We start from the raw sequence: 27891 nt of genomic DNA, 5'->3' as shown, positions 1-27891 counted from the left end.
GTTACATGAACACAAGCACTGCAATACCACAACAGTCAATCTGATAACCGAGATGGCTACTAAGTGACTGATGGGTGGGAGCATATACAGCGTGGGTACGCTGGACAAAGGGATGATTCACGTCCCGCACCGGACACAGCAGGACAGTGAGAGATTTCATTACGATACTCAGAAAACAGTGTCCAATTTAAAATTTATGAATTGTTTATTTCTGGACTTTTCCACTTAATTTCCTTGGACAGTGTTTGACTGTCGGTAACTGAAACCATACAAAGCGACACTGCAGATAAGGGGGGGAATTACTATATAAGGAAATAATACAATTAAAGTAAAAAACACTCCACGCAGGAAGAGTTAACTGTACAATTCTGTAAGATTGAAAACTGGGTATAAGTTAAATGCTCAATAATCCAATACATAATAGGCTCCATTAATTATGGTATGTCTACTACCGGCCATTAAAAGGAAAAAAGTAGAGCCTATAGAATCAAGGAAAATACTTACGAGATTCTATAACAGAGTATAATGATTATTGGGTAAGTGAATAAACCAGCAGAACCCCTGCCTTCCTCAATTTCTGGCTACCCAAATGATTATCAATTTCTGTATACCCAGGGCCGAGCCCCGTGTCTCCACTCACGGGACTTTCCAAGTACCTGTGGGAAGTGAAGACTCCTCACTGGGTGAGCAACAGGCAAATGATTCTAAGGTCAGGCTCCATCGATCTGCAGATCTTGACTTTAGAGACGATCCCCGTGGACAAAATTTTTATGGCATTTTCTGTGTTTGCAAAAGGTTGAAAAGATGTCTGCATGTGAAAAAAATCTGGAAGGTGGCATGCAAGAATAAAAATAGTTGCAATGTCTGCTGAAGGAATTGTATGAAGTTACCTATTAAAAACTTTTTGTCTTCAATGGTGTTACACTGACTTTTCAGCAACATTTTCTTTTTTAAGAAAAAGGTTCTCAATCTTCATCTTCATGTTCCTATGACAAAAATCAAATCAATTGAGGGCTTAGTGCTGGCTGCATTCAGGCAATTTTTACTTTGGCAAGAATTCATCCTAGAGAATACTTTGGTTAGGAGTATTTAATTTTTCTAGGTTTCTGGTGGTATAGCAAAGCGTAAGATAAACAAAGTCCTTGCTCTCTTAGAACTTACATTCTAGAACTGCATTGCCCAGTACAATAGTCACTGACTACATGTGACTATTTAATTTAAATTGATTAAAATAAAATGAAATTTAAAATTCACGTACTCTGTTGCACCAGCCACATTTCAAGTGCTTAAGAATCAAATGGTAACTAGTGGCTACTGTACTGGATGGCTCAGATATAAAAAACTTTTCCATCATTGCAGAAAGTCCTATTGGTCATCACTCTTTTAGAGAGAGGAGTCTGACTATAAACAAGTAAACAAAAATGGACAAGAGTAGAAATTACTCTGAAGAAAATAAAAGACAATGATGTCATATAGACAATGGTCTTTGGGGAAGCATCTCTAAAGAGCTGACATTTGAGCTGAAAGACTAATGAAAAGAAGGAGCTAGTCATACAAAGATCTGGGGGCAGAATGTTCCAGGAGGAAGGGGAGGCAAGTGAAAATGCCATGAAGTGGGAATGAGCTTAGGGTATTTGAGAAATAGAAAGATCATTTTGTTGAGAAATTTGTGTGCAAGGAGGAGAATGTTCCAAGATGAGTTTGGAGAAATAGGTGGGGGCAAAATCTGTAGGGCTTCCAAGGTCATGATGAGGAGCTTGGATTTACCTTCTGCCTGTCTTCACAGGGTGGCCAGTCTTGAGGTCTACAGAGAAGCCTAGACATTTTGTTAGGTTTCTGAGGCTATGCATTGCGTATTCAGGCACCTGACACCCTAGGGCAGAGCAGAGTTGCAGAGCCTGACAATGGTTCTAGAATTGAGTAGAAGATGGGGTCAGCAAAGTTGATCTTGCCAAAGACAAATAAGAGGAGTTGGGAGACCAGCCAGCAGCATTCACAATCCCATTATTGGGTCAGGCGATTGACTCACTCAGGCAAGTTGGTGCTTTCACAGGGCTGCAGAGAGCTACTCCTTGGATGGTGGACTTCAAGTTATAGCCACTTAGTTGATTTCACCCTAAGAACAAAACATTTGATATTAAAGGGCGACAGCATGGTTTGGGTGAGCATAGAAGAAGCTGGGAATGGGGAAAGGAAGAGTCACATCCCCTTATCCTGCAGTGTTTCAAAAGCAGAGCTATCTTCCACCCTTATCTAAAACCCATTCATTCCCTCAACAAATTCATGCCCTCAACAAATACTAGTTGTCTACTTAGGCTATGAATTGTTTTAGGTGTTAGAGATACAGCGGTACACAAGACAAAATTCTTGTTGTTATGTAGCTTACAAAGCAGATAATAAATGGATATATAATACATGAAAAATTAAATAGGAAAGGGACAGAGAGTGACATTTATTTTATATACATATTGTTTGGGAAAAACTCTATGTAGGTGATGATTGAACAGAGATTGGAATGAAGTGAAGGTGTAAGCCATGCAAACACTTTGGGGCACAGCATTCCAGGCAGAAAGAACAGCAGGTATCTTGAGGGGGGAGTCTGTTTGGTGGGCTCACGGAATGGCAGGAGGCCATTGTGCTGGAGCTCATTGAGTGACAGTGAGAGGGATGAGAGATGCAGTCAGGGGTGTGAGGCTGGAGGTGGGTACAGATAACGTAGGGCCTTGCAGGTCATCATAAGGATACTGGGTTTTATTCTAAATATGATTGGAAAGTTGAGAGAAAGGAGTAACGTGATCTGATGCAGATTTTCAAAGAATCACTCTGGCTGCTTGCAGAGAACAAATTCTAGGGGCCAAAGTGGAAGCAAGGGGACTTGTTAGAAGGCCTTTGCAGGAACTCAGGGTACAAATGACAGACAAGGATGGTAGCAATAGAGGCAGTGAGAACTTGTCTGATTCCAAATGCATTTTGCTGATGGGATTGGATGTGGCTTATAAGAGAAAGAGGAGGGAAGGATGACTCCAAAGTTTCTGGTCTGAACAACTGGGTGGATGTAATGTCATCTATAGAGAAGGGAAATCCTAGGAAAGCTTTTTTTTGGGGTGGCGTTGTGGTGAAGAGGGGGGTGACCCAGAGTTCATTTTAGGCATGTTAAGTCTGAGATGACTGAAACAATTAAGTAGAAATGTTGAGTAGACAATTGAAAATACATGTCTGGAGTTTAGGGGGAAAAAGCCAGGGTTGGAAATATAAATATGGAAATGTTCAGTTATACAGATTTGTATGTATGTATTTATTTATATTCTTGATTAATTTTAAGCATATACAAAAGTAGAGAAAATAACATAATGAATATTCATGTACCCATGACTTAGCTTAATCAATTATTAATGTTTTGTTAGTCTTATCTCATCCTGCCCCACTTTTCCCTGGGTTGGAATATTTAAAAACAAATTTTGGATATTCATTGCTTATCCTGTAAATACTTCTGTTTGTAATAGGTTGTTTTTAAAGTCATTGGGCCAGGGGAGGCTGGTTAGCTCAGTTGCTTAGAGCCCGATGCTCTTAACAACAAGGTTGCCGGTTCGATCCCCACATGGGCCACTGTGAGCTGCGCCCTCCACAACTAGATTGAAACAACTACTTGACTTGGAGCTGATGGGTCCTGGAAAAACACACTTAAATAAATAAAAGTTTAAAAAAATAAAGTCATTGGGCCAGATGATATCACCCAGGGAGTGTGTAGAAATAGAGGAGAGGTGGGAGGACAGATTCATGACCCTCCACCTTCAGAGGTGAGGAGGAGGAACCAGCCAAGTGGACTGAGAAGGAGCAGCAAGTGAGATAGGAGGATAGGAGGAAAAGTGTGGTGAGTGAATGGTCTTGGAAGCCAAATGAAAAGTGGGTTTCAAGAAGGAGGGAATGATCAATTGTGCCAAATGCTGTTGAGAAGCTAAGAAAGATGAAGACTGAAAAATAACCCTCAGATTTAGTGAAGTGGTGATCACTAGCGACCTTGATGAGAGCAAATGAGTGGAGTTATAAGAGCTGGATCAAAAATGGGTTCAAGAGAAAAAGAGAGGAGAGGCAATAGAGACTTCAAGTACATACAATTGTATAAGGAATCTTTTTTTTTTTTCCTGTACAGAGGAGCTGAGAAATAGGGTAATAACCAGAGGAAAGTGTAAAGTTCAAGGGAGACACATTTTTAAGATAGGAGAAATTACAGCATGTTTGCATGCTCATGGAAACAATCAAGTAGAGAGGGAAATTTTGATGACATAGAAGTGAGAAGGAATAAATTAATGAGCTAAGTCCTGGAGTAAGTAAGAGGAAGTGGGATCTTGGGTCTTCAGAATTCTGAAGATCTGGGTCTTCAGAATTTACTGTAACTACTGAAATGAATTTAGATTTTTAAAAAATGTGCTAATTTATCATTTACTGTGGAGAGATGGTTTAAAATTGGTAAACGAATAAATAACTATACTGGTTGAAGAAATCATGATAAACATCAGGAAAGCTAAACAGCAGAAATTAACAGAATTGCATCTAGGACATGACTTAGTAAGAAATGGAAAGGAAGAAAGACCGTATTTTCTCTTTTATGCCCCTCTTAAAATTTAAACATTGTATGTGTCTATATATGGTAAAAAAAAAAAAAATCAAAACCTTTGAAAGTTGTTGCCATGTTACAAAATACATGATAGTCTTTTCTAGTGGGCAAGAACATGAAAGCATCTTCTCAAAGGTTTTTAATGTAGGGTGGCTGGTTAGCTCAGTTGGTTAGAACATGGTGCTAATAACACCAAGGTTGCTGGTTCCATCCCCATATGGGCCACTGTGAGCTGCGCCTTCCTTAAACAAAAAAGAAAAAAACAAACAAACGAAAAAAGTTTTGAATGTAGATGGCATGTCTAATATAACTTTTTCACTTTCCATGTCATTTTTGTAGCTCCCAATAGTTAACAAACCAAGCAATTTCAGTATTACTTGTATCTACTGCTGCCACGAGGTAATGGTATCATGGTCTTTTCATGGTTCAAATGATGGAAATATATAGTTTATCAGTCTAAGAACATTTGTTATATGTGGTCACTTGGTGAAATCTTTGTTCATTTTATTGAAAAGCCAGTAGTTATGTAGATCTTGATTATTAATATACATGTTTTTAATAGTAAGAAGCTTTATTAAAAATTTGGTTTCTAAGAAGCGTTTGTTTTCATCACTTGTGTGCAAAAAGGAAACCGAAACCAAAGAGCATTCACTTACTTCTCTATGTTCCTATTGTTCCTTGTTTATCTAGGGAATGGATATGAATCTTATTAACTTTCAGTACTCTTTGAAATTACATTGAAATTCAGGCTTTACAAGTTCTCACTTCCTATTATAATATGAATAAGCTTTAGAAGCTACTCATTAAAATAACCTGGAATTGACTTAAATTGAGAGAACTTTACTCGTTTCCCATTAAATGGTTCCTCTTAAAACCAAATCCAGAGGAAGTAAGAATTCTGCTGCTACTTCTCTACATGGATAATTTTAACTATTTAATTTAAAAATGCTGGGGTGGGAGGTGGGTGAGCTCTGAAGAGGTAGATGGAAGACATGAATCAGAGACTGACTTTTGTGAGATGGGCTGTTACTTGTCTAGGTAGAACGAGGATGGCAAGCCCATTCTAGTTGGTAAAAATGATTTGGGAAAAGGAGCAGAAGCAGGGACTTTCAGAGATCACCACTTATAGATAAGCCCCATTAATGTGGGAATAAAGGAAGATAGGTTTGGAAAATAGTTTGGGTTTTTATTTTGAATACAAAAGTTTCACCCATATACTGAAGACTGAGAAGCGTTGAAGGTTTGTTTTACATTTTGCTTTGTTTTTTAAAAATCAGTTTATTGGTCTTATAAAAATAATACATTTTCATTGTAAAGAATTTAAGCAACGCAAAACAAAAAACAAAAAAGGCATAAGGAAAATGCATTTAAAAACTCCTAAACCCCACTATCGCAATATTAATACAACCATTATTAACATTCAGTTAACATCATTCTAAATATCTTTCCATGCCTTTATGCAGATAGAATAATAGATTAATAGGTATATCGATAGATATATCTACTTTTAAAAATGGTATATGTGTTATTTAAAAATTAAAAGCTTACTTGAATTTAACAGACTAAAAAAACTGAAAAAAAGCTGGACATCAAATAAAGGTTTATTCACTACAAGAGATATTATGTCTTAAAATACCAGTTTAAGGTTAGGAAAAGCAATTTTGGTATTACGTTGTTTTATTTTGTTTTCAAAAAACATGTTTTAAATTAGAATCAATTGAGCCTGCTATGGAAGATCAGAAGATCACACTCTCACACAATCTTTCATAACCCTTCCCCAGAGGGCCCATTATTTCTTAGTCATACTGTTTTACATTGTTAATTTGTATGACATATGTATGCTCTAAAACAAAATCCACACAAATTATTAGCATTAATGCTGTATTTAAATGGATTCACTGATCATCACATATCCTTTTACCAAGACTTCTCAATTCTTAAAGTCTTAATTTTTGTCCTATTTCTTAATTGACTGAATTTCACTTTTAAGTATTTCTCTTTTCTATGAGTTTTTTTTTTTTATATTGGTGGGAATCTGCCTGGTACCTTTATTTTTGAATGTCATTTTGGCTGGATATATTATTCTTGGATCACACTTTTGTTCTTTCAGAATTCTATAGAGAATGCTCCATTGTCTTCTATCTTTGGATGTTGCTGTTGACTTTTTTTTCTTGCAGGTTATTTGCTTTTCCCTCTTGAATACCTGAATTTCAATACATTAATTAAAATATGTCTCAGGATTGAATATTTTGTATCAAAATATCTTATTTTGACCTTTCAAACTATAGATTAATTCATCATTTTAGAGGGAACTTCTGTTTTTCTATTTTTGAATACTTCTATTCACTTAATTAGTTCTCACCTCCAGGGACACCAATAACCTCTGTCATCTGAATTTATTAGCGTCTCCTTGATTGTTTTAATCTCTTTGTGATTTTCATTTGTCTTTATTATGATTTGAATCCTTTTTTCCACATCAATAATTCCACTTTCAGCCGTGTCTATTCTGTTTCTTGCTGTTTTGATGTTTATACTAGTTCTATATTAATATTGTTTTGGTCTATGCATTATCATATGTGCAATTTTCTTTCTAGGTTTTTCTAGAGCTCAAAGCACTTGGGTAAATTTTTTCTTTACTTGCCTCCTGAATTTCTTCCCACTTTATCTGAAACTGGTTTGGTTTTCCTATTGAACTGCAATTTGAGGGCTGTTTTTTTATGCTGTATGCACTTTTTCTATGCTTTATAGGCTTGTCTGAAGGGGGGAGGGAAGAACTCAGGGGAGGTGGTGTGCAGCCTTTGTTAGAACATTTGAGTTCTGCAATCAATTCTGAGGTTTTCAATGTCTGTTACAGAGTTCACTCTACTAGGGGTTGGTGTATCCCAACACTCTGGGGAAGAGCCTCAATCTTTGGAACCTCCCCCAATTCAGTATGCTGTCCTGGATTCCTCCCTGCTTCCTACAAGAGTTAGTCTATTCTTCACCTCTCATTTCACCTTCTTCTCTCCAGTAGACATTTTCACCTTTCCGGAGAGAAGAGATGAAAGATAAGGAAATCACTTAATTTTATTTTCTCTTGGAATACATGTGCAAGTCTATGTGTTAATTCCCAGGATTTTGTGGACCTAACAGTATGAGTTCTGATGGAATGGAGGCAGGGTTTGAAGCCTTGACAAGCTCCAGACCAGAATCTTCTATTTCTTTCCTTGATTGCCACTTGTTGATATCTAATATACCGAGTTGTTACCCTTTGTTTGCTGTGGATAAAATTTTAATTTTTTAAACTTTCTTAGGTACTGGTAAAAACAGAGCCTATAAGAAAGCTTTATTCCATTATCTTAACCTAGAAGTACAATATTTTTAATGCATATTATATTTATACCTTTCTGATTATAAAAGTTATGTATACATATATCAAATCATTATATTGTATACCTTAAACTAATACAATGCTGTATGTAGATTATATCTCAATAAAACTGGGGAGAAAAACCTGAGGAAAAATAAAAGTTATATGTCCTTGCTGTAAATTCGAATTATACAGACATGTATAAAGTAAAAAGTGAAAGTTCCTTATAATACAGGCCCCAAGAACAATCACTTTCAACAGTTCTCTGATTTTTTTTATATATTTCTTTTTTCTTGTCAATGCCTTTCAGTGAACATCACTAGAAATGTGTGAATCCATAAATGTTTTTTTTAATCCATAAATGTTTAAAGAACAACTTTATTAAGGTAGGTTTTACATACCATAAAACTCCCCCATTTCATGTGTACAATCCCGTGATTTTAGTAAGTATGAAGTGGTGCAATATACTTTTTGCAAAATACAGTTACTTTCCTAATTCCTGTTTAACCCACTCTCCCTATCCTACAATGTACTTACTGAGCCCACAGCATACTAAACATGGTTAGGGGGTTACTTTGGAGAACTTCTGGATAGTTCTGTTCCTGCCTACTTGAACTTGACTACCAAATGTTAGTTGGGTTTATTCCTCTTATTTATATCAGTAATATTTGCTATTGTAATTTAATTATATTTTGAAAACTTATGAAATATGAGTGTAAGATAAAAGAGATGTTTCTATGAAAGCTAAGTTGAATGCTTTGGAAAGGCGTGTTAAAGGCAAATTACTAAAAAATTGTTAAATTCGATATGTGTGAGAAATCTGTTGGAAAACTACAAATCTATAAGAATTTGCATTCAGATTGCTTCACAAGTGTCTTCTAGTTATTGCTCCACTTTAAGGAAACATCTGAAGGAATCACAGATGATTTGTGAAAGGCAAGAAGTACAAATCATTCCAAGAAACACTTCAATCAGAGGTCCCATAATCACAGAAAAAGCCTGAGGCTATCTCAAAAGATTGGTGAAGGAATTTACAAGTTAAAAGAAAATGCTTATAATATACATAAATTTATTTTTCTTAAAATAAAACTGTATCGTGTATAAAGCTTTATGATTCTGCATTTTAATTGACTTTTTAAATTAACAACTAACCACCAGTCCCAACAGCTTCTGGTGGGTGTGTAACCAGCTTTTCCTTTACAATATATTTAGGACGTTTACCAGGTCACTATATATTAAATTTATGTTGTCCTTTATAATACCTGCCTGATAATATTCCATTGCAAAATGGATACAATTAAGGAAATTTAATTTACTTAAATTGTCTATTTAAAGTATTTCAATGTTCATCTGGAAAAAAAACGAAAAAACCTTGAGCAGAGAACTAAAATGATGAAAGTGGATTGAGATAACAAATCTGGCAACAGAACATAAAACGGATTAAAGAGGGAGGGATGCAAAGGGGGGAAATGATAGATGAGAGGCTCCTGCAATAATTCAGCTCTGAGATTAGACCAGGAAGTGGCAGTGGCTTTTCCATCACTATTATACATCCAACCGTTGCTCGTTAGTCCTGTAAGCCCTGCCATTTCCAGAAAACACACTGTACTTTTCCTCCTCTCTACCTTAGCTCATTCCAGTCCTCCCGTATTTCATTTTTGCCTCTTAAAATCCTACCTTTCCTTCAAGATCCCTAATACCACACCCTGAGTCTTCCCTTCCATTCTTCCTTCCCGAAAGTATTTTTTTCTTCCAAAGGCAGTGGTTAAGAGCAACGACTTTGGAACCACCAATTTGCTGTTACCTTAGCACCTTACCCGAATTCTCAATGCCTCGGTCTCCTGACTGTAAAATGGGGCGAAGTGTATACAGTTGTTATCAGGATATATCAGTTAACTGATGTAAAGTACTTAGAATAGTGTTTGATGTGTGATAAGCACTGAATAAACGTCAGCATTCATTTTGACTCACCGTGGCGGACAGTTAACTAGAGCAACACGCCAGGGCCGACGCCCACCTCGCAGAGTAGCTGAGACAGAAGCGGCTGGAGCGCGGTCACGTGACTGAGCAAAGATGGCGTCGCCCAGCTCCTTGTGGTTGTTGGTTGTCTCTGTCCTGGCGGGGTCCTGCGCTGCCCTGGCGCTGGGGCATGTAGACCCGCCGGCGCCGCTGCCGCTGGTGATCTGGCATGGGATGGGTGAGTAAGAGGAGAGGCAAGAGGGTTTGGCGAGTCTTCCTCTTCCAGCCTGTGTTCGCGTCTGCAATGGGCGAGTATGGACGGCGAGTGTGGTGGTCACAAGGCACCCGGCTGGCCAGACGTTAGGATTTGGGGGCTACTCTGCATTGGAAAGGGAGAAGGGGAAGGAGCTGTCTTTTGGTGAGCGCTCACAGAGGGCTGTGCACTGCATTCGGGCTTTATGTGCTGTCTTTGTTTAATCACAACAGTGGCGTCAGGATGCAGCATCGGGCACTTGCTCGAAAGAGCTGGGCTGTGGCTACATGAGCCGGACATCCATCCTTTTATTCATTCACGCATTGAACAGAGATTTGCTAGGCACCTATTGAGCATTTATACATTTAACATATAGTTAGTGAGTACCTACTAGATGCTGAAGGTACAGTAGTGAACGAAACAGACTATATACATTCTTTGCTCTTTTGGAACTTACTTTCCAATGGGAAAGACAAAGTATAAAGAAATAAGTAAAATGTATAATATGTCAAATAGTGATAAGTGCGATGGAAAAATAATAAAGCAAGGAGGGGGATAAAAACCAGAGATAGGGGCTTGCAGTTTTGTAGAGCAAAATCAGGAAAGGATTTACTGATAAAGTGACATCTGAGCAAAACCCTGAAGTAGACAACGGAAGATGGCCATGTGGCTAAGTGGTAGAAGGAGACCCAAATGAAAAGGCCCTGTGGCAAAAATATGTCTGGTATGTTTAATAAAAAACATTTAGGTTAGTGTGACTGGAACTGAGGGAGCAAGGAGAGGAAAGTAGGGGTGTAGGTTGTGGGGCGGCGTAGATGTTGGTACTACTAAGGCTACTGTAGGGACTTGGCGAGAATGAAATGGGAAGCCCTTGGGGAAGGGGTTGAGATGAGTGACATGATCTTGACTTACATTATTTTTTTGCTGTATTGAGATTAGATTATAGGGGGTCATGGACATTTGAAGGGAGACAAGTTAAGAAGCCATTGAAGTAATTTAAATGAGAGATGATGGTGGCTTGAAACAGTATATGGAGATGTTGAGAAATGGTCAAAGTTTGGAATATTTTGAAGATGGAGACAATGGGATTTGCTAATAGATGAGATGTGGGATGAGAAAGAAAGAAGGGAATCAAGGATGACTCCGTGAGTTTTGGCACAACTAGAAGGATGAAGTTGTTGTTTTACCAAAGTGGGGAGGCCTGTAGGGAAGCAAAGGTGGGCTGGGGAGAAGGTCGAGAGTCTGCTTTTGGACTTACTAAATTGGAAATGTTTTAAGGGCATTTGGAATATGGAGTTTCGGACAGAGATACAGCCTGGAGATTTAAGTTGGGGGAGCCTTCGGCATATAGCTGGTGTTTAAAGCCATGAGATTGGTGGAGATCACCTAGGGAGTAAGTGTATACAAAGGAGGGAAAAGGTCTAAGGATTGAGCCCTGAAGCACTCCCATCTTCTGGAGGTTGATTAGATAAGGAGGAACTAGCAAAGAAGACCGTGATGGAACAACCAGGGAGCTGGAGGAAAGTCAGGAGAGTGCAATGTCCCAGAAGACAGGTGAAAATGTTTTAAGAGGAAGGGAGTAATCAAATGTAGGGAATGTTGTTGACAGCTCAAGTAAGATAAGGGCTGAGAATTGGTGATTCGATTTAATATGAAGATCACTAAAGATCTTAACAAAAGCAGTTTTAGGGGAGTGGCGAGAGTGAGAGCCTTATTGGAGTGGTTTAAAGAAAAATGTTCAGAGAGGAATTAGAGTCGGCAAATATATCAAGGTTTTGTGCCAGGCCCTGGGGCTGCTATAGTGGAGTTAAAAGAACACAAGATGCTCCATGTCCTCCCAAAATACAGTCAGTCCATAGGAAGGCAATTAAGTAACGAACGATTAGTTCAGTGCCATGAATGTTATTATGAGAGAAATAGAAGATGCTATAGGTCTTAGCTTTTCTTCTTTAAAAACTAATTCTTAACCTTCCTCTCAGGAAGGGAAAATGGGATGATTAAGTTAAAAGTGGAAAATGATCTCAGCCTCTCCCTCCCACTCAGTAGCTAGTCACTTTCCTTTCCTCTTTTTCATACATCCTCCACAACCTCTCTCCCAACTGGCAACCATCAAAATGTTCTAAAGTGTAAAATTTAAGGGAGCACTCACTCTCTAGTTTGTATATGTTCAGGGTCAGCACTTGCATGAACCTGACAGTGAGTGTCTCCTTAAATTTTTTGTCCTAGATGCTTCACTTGACTTACCCTAGTCCGGGCCCTAAAAGAAATCTGATTCTAAAGTGCCTTTGAATCTATTAACCTCGTGTTCCTGATGATAAGGGAGGGGAAATATGCACCTCTGCTTATTTTTCAATTGTAAATTTGGTGTCCCAATTATATTGTATGGGCTTTTGAAGTTTGTTTTTACTTGATAAACATGAGCTAAGCATTAAAAAGAAAGTTGTTCTTTTTAAAAATTGCAGTGAAATTCATGTAACACACAATTAACCACAATATAGTATACAATTCAATAGCCTTTAGTATATTCACAATGTTGTACAAACACCGTTTCTCTCTAGTTTCAAAACTTTTTCATCACCCCAGAAAACACCTGTACCCATTAAGTAATTGCTCCTCATTTCCTCCCCTACAACCCTTGGAAAATAGCTAATCTGCTTTCTGTCTGTGTGGATTTGCCTATTCTGGATGTATCATATAAAAGGAATTATACAATATGTGACCTCTTGTGTCTGGCTTATTTCACTTATACTAATATTTTCGAGGTTCATCCACATTGTAGCATGTGTCAGTACTTCATTTCTTCTTGTGGCTGAATACCATTCTAATACACACACACACACACACACACACACACATTCCAATTTGTTTATCCCTTCATCTATCGATGGATATTTGGGTCATTTCCACCTTTTGGCTATTATGAATAATGCTGCTATAAACATTCATGTACAAGTTTCTGTATGGGTGTATCTTTTCATTTTTCTTGGAAATTGCCAGGTCATATGGTAATTGTATATTTAACTTTTTGAGGAACAACAAACTGTTTTCACAGTGGCTGCCTCATATTTCTACCAGCAATGTACAAGAGTTCCTATTTTTCTATATCTTTGCCAACACTTATTATTGTTTTCATTTTTAATTAATTAATTGTTTTATTAAAACCATCCCAGCAGGTGCAAAGTGGTATTTCATTGTAGTTTTGATACTGTGTTTCCTTAGTGACCAGTGATGTTGAACATCTTTTCATGTGCTTACTGGCCATTTGTATATCATCTTGGGAGATATGTCTGTTCAAGTCCTTTTTCCATTTTTAACTAGGTTGTCTTCTTATTGTTGAGCTGTAAGTTCTTTGTATATTCTGGATATTAGAGCTTTATCAGATATATGTTTTGCAAATATTTTCTCCCATTCTGTAGTTTTCTTTTCACATTCTTGATAATGCCCTGTGAAGCACAAAAGTTTTTAAAAACTAAATATTGTTTTTGATTCATGAGTTCCCACCATTGTGTTTGTTGTCTAGGAGACAGCTGTTGTAATCCCTTAAGCATGGGTGCTATCAAAAAAATGGTGGAGGAGAAAATACCTGGAATTTACGTCTTATCTCTGGAGATTGGGAAGACCCTGATAGAGGTGAGTCTCTTCATAGCTCTGTTCCTTTGGAGGGTTGCTGACTAATTTCATGGAATGTACTATAAAAATGCTTTACCTTGTATTATTAGCAGCAAATCCTACAATGATATTTTAACTCTGGAGTGGCTTATATAAGGATACCAACCTAAACAAGTTTGCCTCTTAGAGAAGATGCCAGCAGTTGTTTTCAGCCCCATCCTTTCACTTCCCTGTGATTCCTCTTTTAGGATGTGAGGAACAGCTTCTTCTTGAATGTCAATTCCCAAGTAACAACAGTGTGTCAGATTCTTGCTAAGGATCCCAAATTGCAACATGGCTACAATGCTATGGGATTCTCCCAGGGAGGCCAATTTCTGTAAGTCCCCTTCTGTTATATCAAACTACTTACATTGATTTTTTTTCTTTTATTCAGATATATCCACTCAGATTCTTTGGGGATTTTCAACTATGTATCTTGGAAGGGAAACTGCTCTAAAATGTCCCCATGTAAAAAGCTTTATGGAACTTAATTTGTTTTCTCTGAAAGAGAAAAGATTTGTGTTTGGTCATATCAGAAGAAAATTCTGAAACTTTGTGGCATTGGGGAACCACAGAAAATTAAGTAGGTTAATCTGAGAAGTTGATTGTTGATGATACATTTCCATGTGATAGCTGGAGCTGATAATTTCTTTTTTCTCCAGGAGGGCGGTGGCTCAGAGATGCCCTTCACCTCCAATGATCAATCTGATCTCAGTTGGGGGACAACATCAAGGTAACTTTGACCTCTTTCCCTCCCTTTTCTCTGTTCTATCCTACCTGACCACTTGATTTTTAAAAAAATTCTAGCAGCTTTATTTGTACAAGAAGTCAGCCATTTTTGCAAAGTCCTGTTTTTTCAGCTTATAACGAACTAGCCAGCGTTCCTGAAGAAATAGGAAGAGACTTAGGATTGCAGAGGCCTAGAATCATTAGGTTGACATCTACTTCTCTCCAATTTAATTATCATGAATTCCTGGATTTCCTGGAGGTGAGATGGTTACAACCACATAGCAGGTGGTGGTTGAGGAATTAGGAAAGTCTAACAACCATTCCTGTTTTCTGACATTGTGATGTCCTGTTGAGTTTAGGCTTTGACAAAGAATAGTGTCTAATCTTTTTTGTCTATAAAATTAACAGTAGAGATTGAATTTCCCTCAAAACACAACAGGTTTTCTATTTAGATAAAATTATTAGTTTGGGGGAAGGATGTGTCTTTGGAATAGAATTTTATCTCTGTTCTGATGGCTACAGCTATTAGCCAGTATAGTGTAGGGACAGAAGGATTCTTCTTATAATCAGGAAACCAGGTTCACCCAATTCACTGTTATTGATGGGCAACTAGTTTGGTATCTTAGGTCCCTTTCACAGATGAGGGAAACTGAAATAAGGCTCTGCCCATCTTGTGGGAATTTTTCAGAGAATGAAACGAAATAATAGGTAGGAAAATACTTTCTAAAAGTACAAGTATTATTCAAATACAAGTAGGTAAAAACAGCTTTATCATTCATTCGTTCAAAATATTTATTGAAAACCCAGAAATAAGACAATGTACCTGCCTTCGTGAAACTTCCATTCTAGTTGGATTGGGAGCATAGATATGGACTAAGTAAACAAACAGTAAATATAGACAGCTGTGACTTTGATAAAGAAAAAAATGGGTTAATACCTGAGGGACAGAATTGTGGTTGTTTTGGTTAAAGCTCTGGGCCCTGGAACCCAAACTGCCCGAGTTCAACTCCTGGCTCTATCACTTATTGTCTAACGTTGGACAAGGTTTTCAACCTCTCCGTTTTAAAGTTTCCGATCTGTAATATGGGGCAAATAATGATTTCTACGCCACAGTGTGGCTGTGAGGATTACATTAGTGTCACTATATGCTTTAAAGTATGTCTGGTACCTCCCCCCAAAATGTTATTGAGGAGGATGGTAAGGATGAAAGTGTAACTGGGGGAGGGGAAAGACATGGGGTTGGACACTACTTGAGTTCAGGTAGTCAGATATGTCTTCTCGAAGCTAAGGCCTGCGAGATGCAAATGGGTCGAGCCATTGACGCAGCAAGAGAAGTACAGGCCTACCTCGTTTTATCGCACTTCGCTTTGTTGCGCTTCACTGATGTGCATTTTCATCAACATCCAGGCAAGACCCTCCACCAGCTAAAAGGTGACAACTCGCTGAAGGCTCAGATGATGGTTAGCAGTTTTTAGCACTAAATTATTTTTCAACTAAGGTATATACATTGTTTTTTATGCTATTGCACACTTAGCAGATGACAGTATAAACACAGTTTTACACACACTGGGAAACCGGAACATTTGTGTGACTCACTTTATTGCAACCTTCACTTAATTGCGGTAATCTGGAACTGATTACCTCCGAGGTATGTTTGTACATCCTCCCAGGAGAAGCAGGTGCAAAGGTCCTTAGGCGGTAAAGAGTGGTACCAGGAGAAAGCTGTGATAGTAGTAATAAGTACATTATTTTCTTGAAGAATACATGAATGAGATCAGGGTCGAGCTCTGGTTTGTTTTTGTTTCTCACAGTGCTTTGTATGGGTATTCCATACATGATTATTGACGGAATGGATATTTGTCTTCTACTCTAGGTGTTTTTGGACTCCCTCGGTGCCCAGGAGAGCACTCTCACATCTGTGACTTGATCAGAAAAACACTGAATGCTGGGGCTTACAACAAAGCTGTTCAAGAGCGGTATGTATGCTTAGCTGGAAGGACACAGAACTAGCACTGCGTGGAAAGATCATGCTGACTTCCGTGCCAACAGTGGTTCTAGGAGTAATTGCTAGTGATGTTCAAGTGAGCAACTTTTGGTAACTATCTCTATTATCTACTCAATTTTACTGTAAACCTAAAACTGCTTTAAAAGGGAGAGCATTTTTCTATATAGGAAGAATGTAATTACAACAGAATACATTTCCATCTTTAAAAAACAAACTAAAAAGTTTTTAGAAAGTACCAAACTCAAGGAATTACTGTTAATATTGGAGGACAGATTCTTTATGTTGTCAGCAGCGAGGGGTTCGTCTCCTGTGTCAGTGTCCCCAGCTGCTCGAATGTGTTTGGGTGTTTAAAACCATACAGAATCACTTTTGCAGTGTATTCTTGTTCAGTTGTTTTCAAACTAAAATATACATCAGAACCCCTGGGAAATCTATTAAAAATGGATTCCAAGGCTCCATTCCTAGAAATTCAGATTCAGTAAGTCTGGAATATTCTAGATGATAACTGAAATTTGGGATCAATTACTCTGGTTATGGTATCTATCCTATGGGTTTTCCAAGTGCATCATTCTTGTCTAATAATAACTCTTCAATACATTTCCTTGAAACCGTTTTGCAAGGGACAGCCTTGTAAGTAACACACATAGAGAACCGGTAGGCGGCTCTCTTTCTGTCCTTCCCATTGGCTCTATTCAGTCACAAAGCTGTGTTGGGTCAACAGTGCCACCTAATGGTCAGCGAAGGAAACTAAGAAACTTTATATCTCTACCGCCTTCCCTCTCAGGCAATTCAAACCACTGTTAATGCTTTTCTCCTTACCTGGTTTGACTAGGCACAGGTTATATATGTCCTACATATTCTCGTTCTCATGGATATATGTGGCCTCTTTACACCTTATTGTTCTTAATTCTTTACTCTTTATTCTAATTCTAGCTCAGATGCCTCAGAAAAATTCATCCTTTTCTTTCTTTGTATTTGTTTTGTGAACCAGACACAACCCTTGGCAATCACAATTATTAGTGACTATAAATGAGCAGTCAGTAGGGGGCTGGGGGAAAACACTGACACCTAAGTCCTGGTAGATTGATGTGTTTATCTTCACTCCCTCCTTAAACTTTAATAAAATGGTAGCAAAAGAACAAAAAGTGGTAGACCCACAAGGGCAAAGAGAATGGGAGAGGAGATAAGAGATAATAAAGGATTTCACAGGTTTTTGAAAGACAGAGAGCAGGTGAATGAGTGATAACTGTTGTAGCAGAGCAGAAAAAGCTGATGCCTTTATGTCTAGAGGAATGCACTGACAAGAAGGGAGGAAAGTCACTTCTTAGAGCTTCAGAAACACTCAGGAGTTAGATGCATAAGATACTTTGGAAGGTAGAGGTAAGTGCGCAGGACTGAAACAGGACGTTTTGTTGAACATCTATGTAAGAAATGATCAGATTCCCCATTTCCCTTAAGTGCACATCCAAGTGACTGCTCCTCCCATCCTTACAAGAGAAGCAAAATTTATTCTCTGGAGCTGTTTAACTAGAGAAGTACCAGACTTTGAGATAACAAACACAGGATGGTGGTAAGATGCCATATTGAAAACTCATCCCCTCCCACTCTGCTTTCCTCCCACCTGCCTCTCAGAATGATAGCAGCCAGGCTTAGTATCTACTAAACAGAAGTTTGGTGGACCCTTCTCTGGGAAAACTGACCGGCCCCAGAGAAAAGACCTGCAGGTTTTGGCATCTTCCAACAAGTTGGGACTTCTGACTTCCATGTAGTGAAGCCACCAGTGGACAAGCTCTGCTCTTGTGTGAAGAGCTTTCAGTCAGCTTTACAATTTAAATATGAAAAGTGAGCCAAGGTTCCCCAGTCAGATATCTGAGGAAAGCTTCCAACATGAAAGGCAGACCAAAACAAAAGTAAAAAGGAATTTAGAAACAGATGACAATTCAAAGAATAGAAGAAAATCTTTAAAAAAGCCTATAATTACCTTCAGAGATAAGAGATTGCATCCATGACACTAGAACAGAATGCAAATAAAACCAACATCAGAGAGTAAGAGAGAGCTCTTGGAAATTAAAAATAAGATAAGCAAATTTTAAAAAATAAAGAGGTAGGAAAAAAAGGGAGAACAAAAAAAAAATTAGAGAAGCCATTTCAGAAGTCCAAAATCTGACGAATAGGAGTTTCAAAAAGAGAACAGAAGGAAAGGGTAGGTTGGAATTATTAAAGAAGTAATATGAGAAAACTTCTCACAACTACAAGAATAAGTTTCCAGATTGAAAGTGTTTACCAAGTAGTCAAGGCAAGGAATGAAAAAAGACCCACATTATGGTATATTCCTGTGAAATTTCAGGGCATCAGGGACAAAAACCAGATCTCAGGGAGGCCACTTAGGAGTCCCAATGGCAGCACACCCTCTGACAGTGACACTAATAGCTAAAAGGCAATGGTGCCTTTATTCTGAGGGAAAGTGATTTACAACCTAGAATTCTATCCCAAACCAGAAAGACATCTTCAGACGTGCAAAAAGAAAACACTGACCTTCCGTATATACCCTCTTTCTAAGGGGTTGTTGGAGAGCCGCAGTTCTACACTGTCCAGCTGTGTGGCCTTGAGTCTCCTCCTCATCTCTAGTGTGAGGTTAATAGCAGTACTTTGCTACAGGGTTGTGAAGATTAAACAAATGGCGTGGAAAGCATTCAGAGCAGTGCTCAGTTCATAGTAAGTAGGCAGGTGTGGGTTGTGACCACCAGTGGTGCTGTGTTTAAAATATTAATTCAACTTGAGCTTTCTGTTTCCTTTATTTATAAGTATTGCAGCGGTTTTGTTTTCTCTAACTTTTGGTTGCAATTATAAAGTATTTCATAATTTCATCAAATATCAAACCACTGCTGTTTGCCAGGCCCTATTATAGGTCTCGCAGATACAATGGGGAATAAGACGATTAATGGAGAACAAGACAATTGGAGTCCCTGCTTTCATGACTTAACGTACTAGTGGGGAGAGGGGGTGTCCAGGTGAACAGACACACTAGATAACCTTGAACAGTGCTATGGCCGTGAAGGAAATAAGCAGCGTGCAGGGATGGAGAGTAATGGAGGGGGTACCTACCTTGCACAGAATGGTCTTTGAAGAAGAACTATTTAAGCTGGGATCTGAGGGAGGAGAAGGAAGGGGCATACGAGGAGCTAAGGACAGATGGATCAGGCAGAAGGGACAGCAGGCACAAAGGCACTGAGCCTGAGATAAGCTTGGCTCGTCCTAGGCCACGGTGACTAGTGATAGATGGGAGAGTTGGACAGAAAAGCAGGAGCTATATCATGCAAGGGCTTGTAGGCCATGCAAGGAGTTTGGATTTCCTTCTAAGCATCATGGGAAGTGGTTGGGATATGCTAAGGGAATATGAAGATGAGTGAGATGAAGAGAAATGGAATGACTTGAGATATATTTCATAACATTGTAGATGAACTAAGACTGTGAGCCAGGATACAGCTCACCATTTATATGAGTTTCCCTGGGAATTGCATTCTGAGTTCTCAACAGCTCATTTACAGATGAACTTTTAAGATGCTTTTCTGATTTTATAGTTATTTGCTTTTTCTTTTTTAAGTCTCTTTGTAAAATCTCATTTTAACACATGGCCACCATGAGATTTAACGAGGCAAGTATTCCAAGTAGAGTAGTGGGAAGGGAGTTGGTAAGAACTTAAAGTGACAAGAAAATAGTTTTCTCTTGGTAGTGTTGTCCTAGGTTGCCTTTTGTATTAGGGAGGATTCTGGTTGCAAGAAACAAAACCAAATCAAGCCAAAGTAGATGTCAAAAGAAATTCATAATTCCGTACCCAAGGCCTCAGAGAGACTGGATTCAAGAAATGAGAGCTATTGGGATGGCCGGTTAGCTCCATTGGTTAGAGCGTGGTGCTCTTAACAAGGTTGCTGGTTCGATCCCCACATGGGCCACTGTGAGCTGCGCCCTCCACAACTAGATTGAAACAACTACTTGACTTGTTGCTGATGAGTCCTGGAAAAACACATTTAAATAAATAAAATAAATAAAAGTTGGGGGAGAAAAGAGAAATGAGAGCTATCAAGAGCCAACACAGCCTTTCTCCAACTGTTGTCATTGCTTCTCATTCTGTCACTGCTTTTTTTTCTCTCCATGCAGATCAGCCTTTCCTGTTATCTACATGGTGAAAGGTGGCCTTGCACAGCTTGCAAGTTTTTAATCTTTTCTGTTTAGGAGATTATCTCAGTCTGAGGCTAGAATCTCTCTGTCCCAATTCACATTTTTAGAGAAGGGACCGTGCCCCAGCTCAGATAAGTTCTCACTTGCTCTTATTAGCTGTGACCAGAGAAGTGGGACCATGTGATACCAACCATACCCGCCTTGTAAGTGGTGGGGGTAGAAACTGTGCAGTTCCTACTCAAGGGAGAGTGGTTTTGATTTAGGCAGAGAGCCCAAAAGGTGTCTTCTACTCTGTTGAGAGAATTTAACCTTAGCAATACCCTAATGCCCTGAGTAAGCAGTGAGGAAGTGTTTTTCAGGCACCAGGCCCTGACCAGGCACAATGGGGGCAATGAGTACTGGTGAGTGTAACAGCTTCTGGATGTGAAATGTGCCCTCTACTTCCCCTTTGAGATGCTGGCAGCCCTTCCTGATTTCTCCTTCCTCGTTTCCTCCCTGCCATCCCCCCACCACGTTGGCCTGGCCTTGGCCTCTCGTCTTCCCCTATGCCAGCTCTGCTCTCTCAACTTGCCCTCTTTGGTACCCGGCTCCCAGCCTGCATGCCCCTTGCTTTGCAGGGTCTGTGCACCCGACACCCCCCCCCCATGGCTCTCAGAGTGCTTTTCCTCAGTTGTCCCACTCTGCCCTCAACTTGCCACTCCCTTTCCTGGAAATACTGAGTCAACCACTCAAGCTCCCTCACATACTTTTCAACTGTTTAGAAAAGTATAGAGAGTAATGTAACTACTGTGTACCTAGGACCTAAAATTAATATTTTATCATATTTGCCTCCAATATTTTTAAGAACAGAAACATTTCAGGTAAAATTGAAATTTTCTTCATATCTCTGCCAGGTCTCATTCTCTGCTTTCCCTCCATAGTGCCAACCATTGTCAAAGAATTCTGAGTATATCCTTTCTGTCTGTTAAAAAAATTATGTATGTACATATCCATAATCAATATAGTGTTACATATTTAAAATTTTATGTAATGGATATCATATTGTGTGTATCTCATTCTACAAATGGTTTTTTTCACTCAATATTTTTGATATCTAAACATGTTGTTACATATATTTCTAGGTGATCTGTCTTTACTGCCGCATGACATTTTATTGTATGACTTCACCGTTTATTGATTCTCATATTGCAAACATTTCAGCATTTCCAGTTTCTCATTATAACAAACAACTTTCAGAGATCATCCTTGTGTTGAAAAGCCCAGTCTCCCTGTGTGTCTCCTTTACTGTTATACTACTACACAGGACACTTCACTTCTGGTCACCAAATGTGTGTGGGGAGTGGGTTTCCCCCACCAAGCAATTCTCTCAACACCAGCTGGGTATCCTACAATTGAATTCTATTCTGACTACCTACCTGGAAACAGTGTCAGATCCGTGGTGAAGAGCTCAGTTAAGGGCTTAGATGAAAAAGCGATGGATGAAGAGGAGGCAGAGGTGGTGGGAATTGAGCTGAGTCTTGCAGGATGAATAGGAAGCAATGGAGGGTGAGGAGGTGGGGCTGTGGGAGGGGACAGCATGTGCCACCATGACCTGGAGGCATGGTTAAGTGTGATAAAGCTCAGTGCCACAGGGGACCAATATTGACGAGTCCTTTTCCTAAAGCTTTAAGGACTTTCCATACGGTGTTAAGTAGCACAGCCTTGCCTCAGTTGCCTTGGTGATGAACTGTTCCATAGGTGGAAGTCTTGTCTTCCCTGTTAGAGGGCAAGGCCTGGGACTTGAGGGCTCTGGCCTTTTGTCATTTCAAAGTCTTGGTGGCCTACACACAGGGGCATGCCCCAGGCCTGCTGATTTGCAGCTTGGTCACCAGCATTCCTTTTTCTTCCTGCAGCCTGGTGCAAGCAGAATACTGGCACGACCCCATAAAGGAGGACACATACCGCAACCACAGCATCTTCTTGGCAGATATTAATCAGGAGAGAGTAAGCACCCAACCCAGGCTACCATAGCTGTGCATTCATGCTTTTATCCGGGGCATTATAAACAGGTCAGCAGCAAGTATTTACCCAAAATCCCCCAGGCAGAACATGGGAAACAAGTTCTGGTTTTTGGGTGGAGCCAGTACTTCTGAGATCCAGTTTCTTTTAGGGAGGCTGAAATCCATTAGGCTTTCTTCCCTTAGGTCTTTTCCCTTTCCTAGAGTTGAAGCACAATAAGCTCAGGGGGTTGCTGGCTGGCTTACGTGGAACCTCACAGCTACTTTTTTGCTGAGGGAAGCCTTCCTTGGTGGGTCTCTTTTGGGTCCAATTTTCTCAGAAGAGAGATTTACCTAGAAGAGAGACTGCAGAGCGGACTGAGTGAGTCCAAGGCACGAGCGTAGCTTGGGAGATTCTGGTAAACTAGACGGCTCGTTATATTGGGCTCATCTGGAGGTTTAAAAAAAAGTTGTTTGAAAGGGGCAAAACAAAATGCCCCTTTCAAAATAGCAAAACCACTCAGCATTTGCAGTTTCTTGAGTTGGCTTTCGGTGGCTAGAAACCTTTAACCTATGTGACAGATGCCTATTGAGTGCATTGACAGATTCATGGTGGCACTGTGGTTGCCGTGGTTGGTGGAAGCATGTCAATCAGATAGGATGGTAAGGAAAGGCTGTACAGGTGTATTCTGGGCGGGAAGCTGGAAAAGCAACCCGGACCATGGGGAAGAAACATGGGGCCCAGAGCCAGAGACCGGAGCACTGTAAGGCTTTCATCCCCCTGCTGGAACCTGATGGTGAAGTCCCTGAGATACTGCTGGCCTTTCCTCCAGGGTGTCAATGAGTCCTACAAGAAGAACCTGATGGCCCTGAAGAAGTTTGTAATGGTGAAATTCCTCAATGATTCTGTTGTGGACCCTGTGGATTCTGAGGTGAGACACTGCTTAGGCAGGCTACAACATTCCAGGAGACCACAGGACTAAATGACATTAAAATACACCTGCCTGTTGGGTAAAAAACATTCAGTCCCTTCCACCCACCTTTGTGTAGAGCAGGGGTTCTTCACCCAAGGCCTATACATGGGACACTGAAGGTTATAATCCCCTACCCCTAAAATTATATGCAGAATTGTGTAGCTGCATTCTCTGAGGAAGGGTCTATAATTTTGATCAGATTTTCAAAAAGACCCAACAAAAGGTTCAGAACCACCAGACCCAAGTCAATAAATCTCTAAGGTTGGCATTTAAGGTCTGCCTTGACATGTCTCTCCAAACTAATCTCCCTTGGCTACCCACTTCATACTCTCTGATCAAGCCATACTATAATATTTGAAATGCCCCAAACTTTTTCTTTGTTCATGCTTTTCAGTCTCTAGAATACCCTTCCCTGGGCTTCTCCGACAAGCTTCTATTCATCTGCCAAGGCCAAACCCACGTCACTTCCTCCATTCAGGATGCCATCCCTACTCCAAGCAGAATTTGCTGCTGCTTCTGTAGAATCAGTTAGCCTGTATTAGCGCACTCATCACATCATGTCAAACCACAGGGTCTAGCAAACCAGGGCTTGCAGGTCAAATCCAGCCTGCCACCTGCTTTCGTGTGGCCCATGAACTAAGAATGGCTTTTACATTTTTAAATGGTTGCAATAAGAAATATTTGCTGATGTGAAAATTATATGAAATTCAAATTTCAATGTCCATAAATACAGTTCCATTGGAACACAGCCATCCTCATTTTAAAATATTGTTTGTGGCTCCTTTTTAATTACAATGGCCACATTGAGTAGTTGCAACCACATGGCTCTTAAAGCCGCAGGTATTTTGTATCTGGCCTTTACAGAAAAGTTTGCTGACCCCCCATGCTAAACAATTAGTTGTTTCTGTGCCTCATTAGACCTTCTTGAAAACAGGGACTATATACATATATTCATCTGTGAATGTCTGGAGTTTGGCACAAGGATTTTCACAGGGTAGATGCTCAATTACCATGTATCCCCGAAAATAGGACCTGGTCTTACATTAATTTTTGCTCCATTAGGGCTTATTTTCAGGGGATGTCTTATTTTTTCATGCGCAACAATCTACATTTATTCAAATACAGTCATTTCTTCTTCTGGAACATCATCATAACGTACTAAATGCATCCATCTGGCTGACAATCTTCACTGGGCTTATTTTCGGGGTAGGTCTTATTTTGGGGAAAACACGGTATAGGAAGCAGACATTCTGGAAAATTGGAAAGCTCTTTGGAAAGATTAACTCATCCTTCATTATCCACCCTTAAGAAGAGATGAGTCAAGACATAGTCTATTTTTCCTCCTTGTTACAGCTTTATGATGTTCAGTTTGTTGGTAGTCTTAGCTACAAGCCAGTCAAATTAATTTGGCAGTGTGTGCCACGTGTCTGATCTGCTTATTTCTTCCTTTCCTGCAGTGGTTTGGATTTTACAGAAGTGGCCAAGACAAGGAAACCATTCCCTTACAGAAGTCCACACTGTACACACAGGTAACTGGGAGGGGAGAGGCGCCGTCCTTTTCAACTCGCGGCTTCTGAAGCTGCTTTCTTTGGTGACAAATCCTGTGCTATATATCCCAGAGCAGTAGGTGCTCATGAGGCGTCTGGCTCATTTCTGATACAGGTGAGGCTGCTGACTGTTGCACTAGCCTGGCAGGTGCTGGTTTACAGAAATTTGCATCCTGAAGGTTGAAGGACCTGTATGTGCCTCATGGTTTTCAAGCAGGTTCAAGAGACACATCTCTCACTCCTTCCTTTTGATAAAAAGGGTTAGAACTGGCTTCCTTTGCTGAGGTGCAGACTGGAACAAATCCAAGAAGCCCCCATGCATCATGAAAACATAGAAAAAGGGGTGTTACTTTAAAACATAAGTAGATGTTTTTAAATTAGGTACTGATAAGGGGAGCTCTGCCTGCAGGGGAGTGAAGGGGAATAGAGTCATGAACTTTTTTTAGTAGGTGGTTTCTCAGAGGTTGCAGCATTTCACCACCTCCAGTTCCACTCTGAAGATTTTATGTTGGAGATACTCTCCCCCAAATGCACAAGTGCTACATCTGAACCAATTGCCTTCTACTAGAGTACCTTCCAATTTCAGAAGCCAGTTGTTTCCTCTGTTGGCTTTTCTCCTGCATTTGGTACCTCAGCTTGGGTGAGGTAAAAGGAAAGGGAAGCTAGGGGCTGTTAAATTGTGGAAATTACAACTAAGAACTTCCTTCTCATGAAACTCAAACTGATGGTAGCCACAGAAGCATCTTTCTGGCCGTCGGAAGTGCTCACCTTCCCAGCCGTCCTTGTTCTGAGGCACACAGGCATTTTCCACTGCACGATCTGAGTGTCCCACGTTTGTTATCGAAGGGTTGGATATGTTTTAAGTTGTCTAGCTAATGTTCCGTCTGGCTCAGTTCCACTTAACCAACATTTTGAGGCAATTTTGTCTGTGGCTTGCCCACCCGTAGTTGGTCCTCCAGAAAGAAACTTTGGGAAACTTCAGAAAGCAGAATATAAGCAGAATATGAAACTCGGTATAGAATATCTCAACTGCACATGTTTTTAATGCTTAGGGGGAAAAATGGAAGGAGGTATTCTTTCTGGCATCTTTGACAATACACCTAAATTTTAATACTGAGGAAAAAGATTTCGTTTTGAGACTATATTTCAAGTTAACATCCTATTTCTGTACTATTTTACTCCAAAACTTTTCATTAAGCCTCTTGACTAATTATGGCCTTTGTCTCTGCAGGACCGCTTGGGGCTAAAGGAAATGGACAACGCAGGGCAGCTAGTGTTCCTGGCTCTAGAAGGGGATCATCTTCAACTGTCTGAAGAATGGTTTTATACCCACATCATACCCTTCCTTGAATGAAACCCTTGCAATTTGCACCAGAGCTCAGGGAGCCCCCAACACTCCCAAACCAGTGGAAGACCACTCCCTTTATGCCCAAGATTGAGCTCAGATCCAGCTTGCAACTAATCCTTCTCCCTAATCATCTAACACGCCCTGCTCCAAAAGATCTAAGATCCAAATCTTCTCCTTATCCTATCAGCATATGGTATTGAATACAAGTTTAATTAGTAACCAGAGATTGTTTTACAATCATTTGATGTGGTCAAGCTGTCATAGGAAACAGTCTGCTGCAGGTCAGTGCCAGAACTGTGCCCAGGCCCAGAAGAGACTGAACAAAAGCAATGAGCTGGATTCTAAGGGCAAACACCTTTCTCAGGAAAGTCTAGCCCCATTTCAAGCCAAGAGAAGGCCAATACCCAGGCCTGAGGCATACTTATAAATGCTCTGTTTTGCTTGTAGAAATTTAACCAATGCTTGGAGAAATATTGCTTGGGTAATGTTTCTGCAAAATCTGAGACTGCCCTCCTCTCTATGTTGCCTTCTGTGATATCTTAGCAATTAGACAAATTCCACTAACCTAAGCCGTCTTTTTGTCTCCTCAGGTAGTGAATTAGTTGCTCTCACAAAAGGAGGGAAGTAACACCCAACTGGATTGCTTAAGGAAGGAAGTGTATATACATTGCTTAACTGATTGGGGGTGGGGGGAGAAAAATGTAGAAATGGACATGAAAAACGAAGAGGCAGCCTGTTCTTTCCATCCCATCCTTGATGAGCCTGTCCTTTAATATGACTAGTGGTCTGGATTGTAGACTCACTGTTGCTGGCATCATAGAGAATGGGAGGAAAAATATGAAGAGATATGGCTAACTTCCATTTCAAAAAATTGTATTTACCAATACACTCCAAAGTTGTTTATGATGTGTTCTTGCTCAAAAAGCTTGGAGAATATTGCATACCCCTTTTCTCCTCTTGGAGATCAACCCGCATTAGAATATTAAGGACTCAGAATTCCTGTTTCGGTAAAGAAAACTAACCTACCATTTCCCACACTTTGAGTGGGACATCTTAGCCCCCACTGTCCCGCCTGTGGAAACCGATCAACACTTTTGGAAGACTTGTGCGGAATACCAGTTTGGGGAAATGATTAGCTACACGTGAGGAAATACCTTGTTAGTGCTGTGAAGTTTACCCTTTATGATTTTTCCTTCACCTCTCTCAAGCCTTATTTTTCAACTAAAAAAATATGAGGCTGAAGGGCAAGAAGTAGAGGGATATTAAAAGAATTGTATGACTGTCTAAAATAAAAAGTAGCTTCTTATCC

At 39.8% G+C, this 27891-nt stretch overlaps 1 protein-coding gene and 1 long non-coding RNA gene across 3 annotated transcripts; one reads left to right on the top strand and one right to left on the bottom strand.

Moving 5' to 3' along the window:
* Nucleotides 1-186: 186 nt before the first annotated feature.
* LOC141572077 (uncharacterized) lies at nt 187-10033 on the bottom strand. Of its 2 annotated transcripts, XR_012497187.1 has the most exons (4): nt 9936-10033; nt 2030-2116; nt 891-986; nt 187-780 (listed from the first exon to the last, which is right to left on the bottom strand). It is a non-coding gene; the product is annotated as an uncharacterized LOC141572077 (long non-coding RNA). The 2 variants fall into 2 exon arrangements; XR_012497186.1 differs by having other exon boundaries at nt 187-986.
* PPT1 (palmitoyl-protein thioesterase 1) lies at nt 9985-27888 on the top strand. Its single transcript, XM_019737135.2, has 9 exons — nt 9985-10161; nt 13697-13806; nt 14034-14161; nt 14487-14557; nt 16427-16529; nt 22630-22720; nt 23547-23645; nt 25145-25216; nt 26466-27888. The coding sequence occupies exons 1-9, from the start codon at nt 10038-10040 to the stop codon at nt 26586-26588; spliced, it is 921 nt and encodes a 306-aa protein (XP_019592694.1). The 5' UTR covers nt 9985-10037; the 3' UTR covers nt 26589-27888.
* Nucleotides 27889-27891: the final 3 nt, after the last annotated feature.

Source organism: Rhinolophus sinicus, linkage group LG06 (assembly GCF_036562045.2).
Source record: "Rhinolophus sinicus isolate RSC01 linkage group LG06, ASM3656204v1, whole genome shotgun sequence".
NCBI classification, from domain to species: Eukaryota; Metazoa; Chordata; class Mammalia; order Chiroptera; family Rhinolophidae; genus Rhinolophus; species Rhinolophus sinicus.
The sequence above is the reverse complement of the archived record's forward strand: the minus strand, read 5'-3'. Positions and strand labels throughout refer to the sequence as shown.